A 12,230-nucleotide genomic window follows, 5' to 3' on the forward strand; every position below is an offset into this window, starting at 1 on the left:
ATACACACCAGCACCATGTCAGCGCTGTAGCAGTGAGCAGTAGGAAGATCCGTATCAATGATATCATAACAGGAGAGTGTCCAGTGATGCCAGGATAGGGAATGTGGAAGCTCCCAGCACACAGCTCTTATAGCTGTGGAAAAAACCTTCGGGTAGATCCGTTTCTGACAGCGCTTGGATTAGAACCATCACTGAGCAGAAGTACCAGGTTAGAGCAGGAAATATCCTATTTAAAGTGGACAACGAAACCTCTTGAAGCATCTACAGGGGACTAGGGACTATCCCGCAACTATATGAAATTGTCAGCAAGGGATCAGGTGCGCTCTGAAAAAAATGTAAGAGGATCCCCTCAGATTTTTTCCCATAGGTGACGTCCAAGTATCTATTCCCAGTAGTGTTTGTCTGACATCCCCAACAGAACACGCAAGTAGAAGATGCCGATGCTCTTGTTTTTGCCCTCCTTACATCCAGCGGATTGTGTACCCACCCAATGAAGTCTCGGCCCCTGGGGGCTTGCAGAATGAATTCACGAGTCGGGGGGGAAACGAAACTGAAAGAGGAGCCTGGATAGCTTGCATTGAAAATGGAACTTCTGGAAAGAGCAAATTTAAAATGTTTGCTGAAAGCGAAACGGAAAAGGAAAATACTTCAGAAAAACGTGAGATTGAGAATGTCACTTTTTCTCAGACCTCGTGACTTCATCAAATACTAAGTCACAATCGGTTGCATAATTATGGTATTTAAGGGGATCTCCGGTATAACCTGAATCATGGACTGACAGGACTTCCTTCAAGTGGACACCAAGATGTACAAGCAGATATACGATCCCATACAGATCTTTCACTTAGAGGAATGGAGAATCTATGGCTGTTCAATGTATATAAATGTATAAATTTTAGTTTGCAGTGTATCTAGATACCCTAATGATGGAGAAAAGGAAGTCATAGGTTTAAAAAAACACAGATGAATTTGTTAGTCATTTTTAGAATGGGGATGCAAACTTGGAAAAAAATTGGGAAAACAAGTCCATCTGTTCAAGCTGTTGCCAGTTTTAAGTTTACCGGTTTGAAGCTCTTCCAAGCTGCTAGAAAAAAAGTGACCGAATAATCCACTGTTGAGAATGTGCAATGTAAACCAAAATGCACAACTGGCCACTATCAAAACCAAATGTAAGGGATTTAGCCACTAAGATCAGTTTCCAGTAATCACCGCAGTACAAACAAACTCTGGAGTGACACCACCCCATGCAACCACTAATCGGTCTCGGCAAGGGAGTGCGGCACACTTGAAAACCGATCTTTACAAAAACCGTAACAACGAAGGAATGACACAAAAAAACATTCGGATCTCTGGGGGGGAAAAATGTCATTCGGTCCCTTCAGGTCTAATGACCCCTGGGCAGTGGTAAACTGACACGTTCTGCCTTTGCTAAGGACTTCCAGCTCCATGAGGTGTGGCAGGAAAGACCACATGCCCTCTTCCCAAGCGGTTTTGTATTCCTGGAAAGTTTTCTATGTGGTGGTCTGATGCAGATTAATAATTCATGTTATTAAGTAATACAGCACAGATTCCTCAGCTGAGCTCAAATGGCCTGTTTTCTTTGAAAGACACTAGTCTTATCCGCGTACCAGGAAAATGTGAAAATCTTAGACCCTGGCTTGGAGCTTGGTGCGGCCTTTGGAAGAGCAAAACGGCTCGGTAACCTTGCGCTCCAGATTCTCCAGCACATACGCAAGTATTCCGTTTTTTTTCTTTTTTGTTCCTTTGGTTCTCCTGAGACGAGATGTGTTTTCAAGAACAAATGCTGGATACCGGACATCTGAACATTTTAAGTGCACAGCTATACCAGCAAACTGTGAGCCCCAGTACCACCATCGCTGTCTTCACCAGCTGCGCTTGCTGTTCCTTTGACAACTTCAGGCAGCCTTTTTGGCTGGTTTGGAAGAGTTGAATTGTTTTTCTTAACTGGAGAAGCAACAGGTGACCAATCAGTCTTCTCTGCATCACCCTGCCGTCAGTGTATAACGAAGGCAAAAAAAGGGGGAAGGGGCTTAAAAAAACAAGCATAAAAAATAGTCTGGCAACAGGAGCTGATACCACCAACCATCCCAGCATACAGGTCATGTGAGCAATCCTCCACATGACATCACTTCCTTGCTCTGCGAAGCGTGAACACAACATCCTATTCCAGCACACGAAATGAAACTCTTCTTCTTGGTTTCTGTTTCCTCTTTCTGGATCACATTTTTCTGAAACGCTGGACATCGAAGGTGTGCCCAGGGGTGTGCATCCGCCCACAGAGGTGGCATAACGAATGAGGTGACAGAAATATATATTGTATTGGCATGTTGTTTCATTCTGTAGCCACACGCCCACAAACTCTATACAGCTAAGCAGAATACCACAAGGGGAGAGTCCTCACCAGAATGGCAGACCGCCACGTATTCAGAGGCACATCACCAAAGGTCAGCCAACCCACAGGGACGGGATAAGAGAAAGCAAGAATGCCAAAAGAATTAGAAAAAAAAGATAAACTAAAAAAACTGCAGCAACTGCTTTGTACTTTCTGGTGCAGACTCCCAGGAGAGATGAGCTCCATGCTTCCGGGCCGTGACTGCAGAAACAAAACATCCGAAAGGAAAAGGCCCGCTCTCCGGGGAAGAGCGCGGGATGGCCAGCGCTGAGCTGTCGTCTTCTGGGCTGCTGTAGTACCTGCGAGCCAGATTCTTTTTTTGGGCACAAACATTTTTTTTTTCTTCTGTTGCTCATATTAAGGCATGGTTTTGATGGCCGGAAATGGAGGGGACCCCATATCTCAAGTCTGTGAATGTTTTGGAGGTTTCTTTGTTCGCAGCTCTTTGAACCCTTTGTGCAGCTCTTGAGTCCAGGGTTTTGCCTGAAGCCTTTTCAGACTAAGGTAAAGCACCTGGGTTGAAGACCCGGTGCTGGAACTGGACAGGGCTGTGGGAGGTGTGGCGCTCGAGTGCGTTTAGAGGCATTCTTGGTCACACTGCGCAATGTGGTGAGTGGAGCCAAGCACATCGGACGCTTTCACTCCAAATTGAATGGCAGTCGAATAGTTTTCCGGCTAAGTGGGGGAGTCTAGACAAGATCTGGTATTCCCTGCTATATTGCTTAGGGATTTAGTAGATAGTTTTCCTACCTAACACGTTGCGTGTTAGGTTTTGCAGGAGAGCACAGACAGTGTTTTTTCTGTTTCTAAAGAGCTCCCCAGTGTCCTTTATGTAAAGCTACCTTTATTTCATCATTCTCTACTGATGTCCCACCCACATTATTACTATCATGATTAATTTCATAATTAAGTGAATGCTGCATTCTGCATGGGATTTGAGACAATTCTATATGGAGAAGCACTGAAACGTACCAAATGCCGTTGCTTCCAGCCTTTCGGTAGAGAATCCAAGCATCTGTGAATTTTAGTTTGTGTGTCATAAACCAAGATCATGTCGGGGAGCTTGGAATGTGTTATTCGGAAAGCAGCCTTGTAATGTTTTGTAGTGAACAACACTGGGGAGGAAAAAAAAAAAAGATGGGATGACTGGAAGCGAAGAAGGAGAGGAAAGGCCAAACAAGTGCTCTGTTCTTGTCTATAAATCACTTGGAGCTGCAGTGTGAAGAATAAATTCTGCTGTTGGCTAGCAGAAGTGAAACAGGCATTCATCCAGCCTAGTGTGAGGGCAGCACTGGGTGCCTGGCTGGGCAGTTTTAGTTCACATCTTTTGCAGATGAACTCTCAGCAGAGGCATTCCCCTGCTCCGGGGCTCTCTTGCCTGAATGTTAGAATACGTTACGGGCATCAAATGTTGGTCATAAGTGCACCAGTCATCACTCCTGTGTGATTAATAAACAAAATATGAGTAGCAAATTATGGTTTACTTCAGTTTTGTGTTGGTCTCCAGTGGCTTCAGCCACCGAGCTGTAACCTTTAAATAGGCGTCTGGCACGGATGAAGAGGTACTTTTGCCGCAGCTCTGAGTTTATTCGCTATTGTACAATTTAACAAACGCACGAAGAATGCAGTGTATCTTCGACTGGGGGATTGTAAAACCTGACAAGCTGAATCAATAATGGGAGTGCATTGAAAACCGAGAACAGGAGGCACTTCTTTACTCAAGGTCTTGTGGGAGACTGGAACAAGCTACCCAGCCACATTGTTGAAGCCGATAACCCCGGCTTCCTTCATGAACTGACTGGATGGGATCCTTGACTTCTAAGAACCGAGTTGTGTTCTTATATGGCTCCGTTTTATTAGGCTTTCTTCTTTTGTCCGTAAGTTGCAAGAGTCTTGACATGTATGACTGATGCGCTCTGGGCCTGACTGTGGCCCCGAGATTAGCAGGCATTGCTGACAGGGTGCTTCGAGAAGCTGTGTTTACAGTAGGTTGTCTGCAGAGTGGTCATATTCTTTCCAACCACATCCTGTGCTGGCAGTCCACGGTCCAGTGGCCTCAAGCTGAGAGTTATTTATAACAAAGGCAATGACAGGGCGCAAGGGAGAAAACGAAGGAGTATATTGGAAAGGGCCTTTATCAGCACCACATTGACATGTAGGATCTACACCCTTTCCTGCTGCAGGCTTGTCGTCTTTCTTCGTGCCCAGCGAGCTGGGAGCTGAGGCTGAGGAGTGACAGGGCAGCTCTACACGGCGGAGGTCCGGGTCCAGAGCTCTGTGAAAGGGGGCCGCTAGTTCTTGCCCAGCTTTAAGGAAATTCCTCTGAGCGAGGGAATGTGTGCTCACGTCAGTGCGTACGCCCCTGTGCCAGCTTCTGACAATGATTTTCTTTCCCATCGAGGAGAGTATTTCAGATTGTCTTGAGTTTATTTCCCCCTGCTGTGGAACGGTCCCAGTCAAAATGTAAACTTTCTGGGGGGGGGGGGGGGAGTGTGAAATATTACCTCCTTTTTTCTGTATTCCTTAACATGTTTGACTGTCATTTTTTTTAGAAACCCTCAAACAAAGGACTTTTTTTTGGGTGCTGTTAACAACATGCATGCATTATATAAAACAGATTTTGCTGTTCTGACTGCACTGGATAGACTGAGAGCACTGTGAGCAGATGATTCACCAAAGTAGCTTTACGAAGCATCGATCGTTTTCATGTTAATGCCAGTATCTTAAAAATACAGACTGCTTCAATAATGTGAGGCATAATATGTGTGGCAGGTAAACCTTTATCTTAAATTTTGCCTAAACTGTCCACTCCACTCGTGTGTGGTATAAAAAAAGCTGATGTCTGCCATCCTTGTCCGTCTTCCTGTGTAATGGCTGGGAGGCTGTCTCAAGGTTATCAGAAGGCCACAGTGATTTGATGTCAAAATACAGAGGTTACTGGGGAAGAAAATTATTTACTGATAAATATTTAATATAAAAGTAAGGTTTAATATTTGCTAACAGTCTGACTTTGCCATAGGAACCAGTCAGCAGATAGCTGTTTTTTTCTCAATAGACTGGCGATTGTTCTGTTCTGTATTTCCTTTCTTTCTTTTTTCGACACTCCTTAGTTGCTCGTTGCACTATTACTCTGTCAGTTGGGCTTTAGAAGGACCGTAATGGATTGATCGTGCCATTAAAGCTCTGCGAATTGAATGAATGAAGTTTAAATTAGATGTCAAATGAGATTCCTCTGCTGGAAGGTTTATCTGTTTTACTGAGCAAGGTGCTGCTGTTTGAGCGGTGTGACGATGTCATTAGTAGCAGTGGAGAATTTCCTGCTTTTCGCTTAATGAAGTAAGTTGAAGCGAATGCTTCACTGCATTGGGCAGTGACAGTGATTTTCAGACAAAGTGCGGACTGCAGCTGAATTATGAGGGCAGAGGGTTTCGGCTCAGCATGTGGCAGTTCCAGTTCGCTGCTCTGTGTATTTGCAGTACAGCTCACCGCTATTAAAGGTCCTTTGCGGCTCTGTGCAGAGATAATCGCATTCCATTTTAGTTAGCCTTAACAGTTAAGCTATGCTGTGAAACAACTTGTTCCGTATTTCAGTGGTCTCACTCTCTTCTGGCAAGATGTGATTTGGAAACAGCCAGAGGCAAAGGTCTGGAGTGTTCTTTCAGAAATGAAAAGCGGTTTAGAGAAGTAGATGAGTGACATGACACATTAACGTTTTTATGTTCTGTTCAGCATCTCGGAACTGCAAGACTGAATAATTGTTTTCATTGTAAGATTTTGATGTAACCTCAACAAAGATCAACAATATATATATATAGAGAGAGAGAAACAAATAAGCAGACTCTTGAGTGTTGACATTGTTTCATTTTCCTGCTCTTGTTTAAACATTTACTTCTTGGTTGTAAATGTGATTTTTTTTTTAAGAGACTGGCTCTTTTGGGCTGAACTGAAGGCTGAGTTAACATGGTGGAAACATTTCAAAAATACACGTGTGCTTTGTGTTAAACCAGTAAGCAGCAGAGCTTGCCATCTGGGATCAGTTATTTGTTTTAGAAAAATACCTCGGCCTGCTTCTTCTTCCAGTTAAGATTTAATAGTTTTTGTTTTTCCAGCCCAATTTCTAGGTCTGATGCACAACAGGTCTTTTAGTGAGCCACTACTTCACACCCAAATAGATGTAATGCATTGGTATGGAGGCTGTTCCATAGTTGTGTGTGTACGTTTTGAATAAAATTAGCCTGTGTATCACGGATGTTATGTTGCTATTAATCTTTGTTTCAGTATTAGAAATCTTCCCCACTGCTAAACATTTTCACCTTTTTTTTTTACATCACCATCGCTTTCAATAATGGCTTATTCAGTTTAGGCTCATGGTGGCCTGGAGCCTACCTTGGGAAGCATGGGGTGCAAGGCGGGGTACACCCTGGATGGGACGCCAGTCCATTCCAGAGCGCACACAGATGCACACCAGGGTCAATTTTCCCAAAAGCCAATTAACCAATTAATACCAGCATGTCTTTGGGCTGTGGGAGGGACCTGGAGCACCCAAAGGAGACCCATGACGATGCAGAGAGAACATACAAACTCCACACAGATAGCACTCCAGAAATTATAAGCAGGCCCCAGTGCTGTGAGGCAGCAATGTTGACCCCCGCTTCGCCGTGCTGTCTCTTGATTCTCACTACTTATTCACACTGCGTTTCAGTGCTTATTCTCTGCTTACCTCTTGAGCGACGCTGCTCCCTCTCTACACCACCTCACAGAGGTCTCGGGTGCAAGTTACTCTGTTTCCTGCAACAGGCAATACAGGCAACCGGCGAGTCTCATGAGTCCTCTGTGACCTTGAGTGATCACAAAGTGGTGTTGAAAACCGTGAAACACTTCTCAGCTTCTCCTCTGGAGGCGGCAGAACCGGCCACAGGGCACAATGACCCATTGTTCGGGCCTGCGCAGTGCGGCGGGCCTGTTCTTGTGAAACCGGTGTGCCTGTGCTCCTCGTGGACGGCGATAGTATCATCTCTGTGGGGCCTGAGGCACTGGCGCGAGGCTGAGCCCAGAACAATCGGCGACACGCATGCCAAAGGATGGAGTGTAGCTCTCCCGCCACACTGGTCTAACCATCGCAAAGGCTCAGGAGACGTTCGTTTCCTGTCCGTTTCTTCTTTTTTCCCCTCCCCTCTTGTGCAATGCCGTGAATTTGCAGATGGCGTGAAGAAATCCAGGTGCTCCTGCGGAGAGGTGGTGAAAACGTTTCACCTTTCACTTTCTCTTCTTTCTCCCTCACATTGGCGGCGGCGATGTTGTTGGCGTAAGAAGCACACTCTCACGCCAGTTTTTTTAGCACGGAAAGGGTCTCTTTTGTGGTATTTAGACACATTTCTGTGCTGCCCGAGATCATTAATAAGTAATAAAATGCCAGTCATCTGACTTTTTGTTGTGTAGCATCACATAACTTTTGAAGAGTTTGTTTAAAATAAAAACGCAGTTTCTGCCAAAACCAGGTCTTTATTAAATAATAATGTAGGGATTTCACTAAGCTGGTGCTCACTGGTCTTCAATAAGCGGCAATGGGATAAAAAAAAATCCTGTGAAATGAGCCAAACTGTGAAAATGCACTGGGTTTAAAAAGCGTAAATGCTTCTGAGGCTGTGTCATTCTTGCTTTCAAAGGGATCTGGTACCTCGTATTCAGTAAGACACATTAGGAGCCGTTTAAATGCTTGTGTTCATGTCTGAATGCGCTGCTCTCTCAGTTCCTGCTGTGTGCAGCAGGTAAAAGCTGCGAGTGAGAGACCTTGAGAGGTTGAGTATTCCTGTGCTGAAATGGAGCCAGGACAACGTGGTTTATATGGAGTTCACCTGTTGCTCCTGCTAGGTTATGTATAATTATGTGCAGATAAGGAGATTGTGTGATATGTGTAAAGCATTGGGAGAATGTCAGAGATGAATAGTTTCTGAATGATTTATTGCACCAAGGCTTTAATCCTCTACAATTTAAAGTCAGTAGTGCTCAAAGTGTGGAGAGTTGCGGGTTCAAACCCTGGGTGGGACACTACTGATTTGCTGTATGAATGGATCTCCTGTACCATCATTGTAAACAAGGTTTGTTCCTGACTTGTGTAGTAAAATAAGCGATTTATAAGACTTAAATACTATCATACATTACACTACGTACGCTATCATCTTCATAAGGAATCATCCGTACGAACTGGCAACACCCATAGGTACTTTCCATTTTTGAAAAGCTGGTTTATCGGGCTGAAAATTAATTATTAATAATGCCAGTTTGGACTGCTCTATGCTCAGAGATATCGATTGGTTTAACTTTAAGAAAGTGACCTTGAATGACGTTCATCTCATTGCCCTGTGCAATTTACACTTTGAACAACAAGATGTTGAAATATCAAAGATCACAATTAACAATAAATAGCCTATATAATAGCAGAGCAAACCAAATTAAATACTTGCTTTTAACAACAATAACATACCATACTGGCCTCGTGGCTGCGGTGGCCTGCGGTGGTTTTGTATGGTCAGGCACAGCTGGGAGGCTGACCCCTGGCCAGAGTGTCCGCTCTTATCAGGGCTCTCTCCTCCCTGTCCCCCTGCATCTTCACAGGTGCCAGAACATGCCCGTCCCCTCAGCAGGGTCTGTAAGAGTTCCCACTAAGAAAAAAGCCTTTCATCATGCCATACCATTTGCTTTTGTTTTCTTTCCCCTGTGCTGGCATTGTTTGGCTCTGTTTTTGCAATATCCAGGTGGCAGACGATCACGCAGGGCCGTTACGGAGCAGTAGGCGCTGGCATCAACTTCTGTTTTCTGCTTCCTTGTCTTCCTGTGTCCTGTTTTTTTTGCAATTTGTCAAGCGTTTGCAGGATGTACCCATTTTTTAAAACTTTTGTCAGGTAAACCAGTCTGATATGCATCCAATGTTCCCCATCTCCCTTCCATTGCTAGAGATTACAGAAGTATCAGTGAAAGAATGAAGGAGGCAAAGATAAACTGTGCTGAAGGCTTTCATGCGATTTTACAATTTTATGCTTAAAATTCAGCACGTGCCAAGAGAGAAACCACATTAAATGCACACCGATATCCCCTTACTGTGTGAAAGTGTCCGTTTCTAGATATTGTATGTTCGCAGTAATATTTCCATTCTTCAATGACGATTAGAAATCTTCTGATCGAAAAGGCTAACTAACAAATGCACTTTTGGTTTGCCCGACTCGCAGGGGGAGATATTTCCAGGAAACGGTAAATCATTGCTATGGAGAAACTTTGGGGTGTCCTGTGTGAGAAAGCGGGGATGTGTCTGAGCCCCCTCCCCTGTGACGGTGGGTCATGGTGTTTGTTTGTTTGTCTTGCAGGTCGAGGAGGGCAGTAAGGCGGCGGCGGTGAAGCTCCAGGTGGGAGATGAGATTGTCGCCATTAACGAGGTTCCTCTGAGTGGCTACAGGCAGGAGGCCATCTGTCTGGTCAAAGGCTCCCACAAGACTCTCTCGCTGGTGGTCAAAAGGTAGGGGGGGGGTCTCTGAGGGCTCTGGCAGATTGTGTGAAGGAGATGGAATTGAAACGAGAGGCATCTCTTAAACGTACCGAAGCTGACGCCAGCCAGGTGGCCGAGGCAGGCAGCACTCAAGGCCTGCTGCACTGATCAGACTGGTTCTCAACCCTGGCTGAGTACCAGTGTGTGGTTTTTTTACTTACTGTACAGCCCAAAAGTTTGAAAGGGGTTAGAAATCCTGAACAGCTTTTCAAGATGAGGAATGGGAACTGAGTATAACAAATGTAAATATTGCTAAAAAAAACTGTGGCTTTGAGTGCTTCCAAACTTTCATGCATACCATTTCTTCTAACAACAAAAACTTGATTGATGCTTCGTATATTGTAGGCCCTCTAACAACAGTTTGTCCGGGGTATTCCAAATTTGGGGAATTCCAGGCACTGCTGAGGAATTCCTACTGTTGCTGTGCCTTCATAGGCATTGGATTCTTAAATCCAGCAGAAGTGAGTGTGACGTGTGGGAGATCCAGAGACTAGATCGGGCTTTCGAAGGAATGACTGCTTTCTGATTCGTTCCCTGTTCAGTGTCTGCATAATTCAGAAATATTGCCTTGAACCTCTGCCCTGTTGTTGTTTTTTCTTAATATAAAACTTGGCAAGTTTGAGCCTGTATTATATATGGTCTGTTGTTTTGTATGGATTTGGAAATGGAGCTGGTTGGTGATGCCATGTGTTCAGGTAACATTTGTGACACCATCTGCAGTGGCTAGACCACACTTCTGTTTAGTGGAGTGGAATCGTTTCTGCTGTGGACCTGGGTGACTGCACTTAACGCAGCACTGCTGTGAACTGAAGACACGGCTCTCGCTTTGTGCTGATGGAAGGCTCGATTTAGTCTGGGTCAAACAAATGCCAAGATATCTGTAACGTGGGAAAAAAAGCTCCTCTTTTACCACTGTTTTGTGTTTCTTCTTTTACTCCTGATATAGCTGCAGGTGTCTAAATTCTTCCCCGGATTTCTGGAATTAGCAATTACAGGAGAAAAACCACCCAAGTATAAACAATGATTATAGGTGTGCTTCTTTAATCTGCCATTTTGTACACATAAACACTTTCACTTTAGAAGGCCTCATCATTAGCACTCCCACTGACATCCCCTAACACTTGAAACCAAAGTGGTTGCTTGTAGTTTTTGAGAGGGGCGGGTAGTTGTGATCTTAAACTGTGTGGAAAAAATCAGTATGCACTCACCAGGCCATAGACTGGATTAAAATGGTCACAGCATGACATGGTTTATGTGAAAGTAAGCAATCCCTTCTTCAAAACATGTATAGGAGCCACCTGGCTTTCCTGAAACACTTATTTGAGCATGAAAAGATGTGCTTCTGCCTAGAGTCATTTTAATTTTTTTAATTACATACCAATGAATTGCTGTCTTTTGTTCTTCAAAAATGCACATGCTGTTGATTGGTTATTGTTTTGTTCTGGCTGATTTTTATCAAGATATTAAGTGCGTGTCTGTCGCACATTAATGCAAAATCAGTCATGGCTTTTTGATAAGTCTGAGTGTTTTGCATTAATCTGCTGTAGGGAACAATTAATCAAATGTTACACACCCAGTTTGCCTATCCTTTCGTGTATATATGATGTCATTCACATAATTAGATAAAAAGGCATCTTTTTGTGTTACATTGGGATTCTGTAAGGCTGTTTAACTCTGCCCTTGTTGCCCAATAATGAAAGTTATATTTTAATAAACCATGAATATCAGCTAAAGCCCTGGGTATATTTTCATAGGATTTGTACAAATGGAACTTCACACCCCCTAACTATGCCCAGACTTGTAGCTGGTCACACTGAGGTGGAACTGTCACATGCCTGTAAGCAAAGTAAGAAGTGCTGAAGTTCCAGTTAGAGAAATTAATACAAGAAAAAAACTTGGATGTAAAGGTACTTGTTTCAGAATCCCGTGTGTCAGGATTTCTGGGGCATTGAAACAACTGAATGAAATAACTACTGGTTATAGTGAAATCTCCAGTAGTAATAAGAGATTTGGGGTGTATCAGTTATGTGACGTAAGGGCTTGCAGTTTCAGATCAGTATCTAGTATCCAGTCTAGTTATCTAGACTCTGAAAGGAAGTGCTATCATTACGTATTCTCTAAAGACATTTAGTGGTTCATTCCCCTCACCACACCCTGAAGCTTAATCTCCATAGTGAGCGCTGTCGTTTTTTGGAGGGTTGCTGAGGAACGATAGAGCTGTAGTTTCCTTTGTGCAAAACTGAATCGGAGGATGTCTTCTAGCGCTAAGTGAAATTT

General features: G+C 44.0%; 1 protein-coding gene across 2 annotated transcripts in view; it reads left to right on the plus strand.

Moving 5' to 3' along the window:
* The window catches only part of shroom2a (shroom family member 2a), an 80,084-nt gene that overhangs the window by 15,615 nt on the left and 52,239 nt on the right, over positions 1 to 12,230 (plus strand). For both annotated transcript variants that reach the window (XM_088914683.1, XM_088914681.1), the window contains exon 2: positions 9,775 to 9,923. In XM_088914683.1, the coding sequence (XP_088770809.1) occupies positions 9,775 to 9,923 (149 nt within the window). The remainder of the gene's footprint in view (positions 1 to 9,774; positions 9,924 to 12,230) is intronic.

The sequence above is a fragment of the Atractosteus spatula genome, chromosome 4 (genome assembly GCF_055471065.1).
Source record: "Atractosteus spatula isolate fAtrSpa1 chromosome 4, fAtrSpa1.hap1, whole genome shotgun sequence".
In the NCBI taxonomy this organism is placed as follows: domain Eukaryota; kingdom Metazoa; phylum Chordata; class Actinopteri; order Semionotiformes; family Lepisosteidae; genus Atractosteus; species Atractosteus spatula.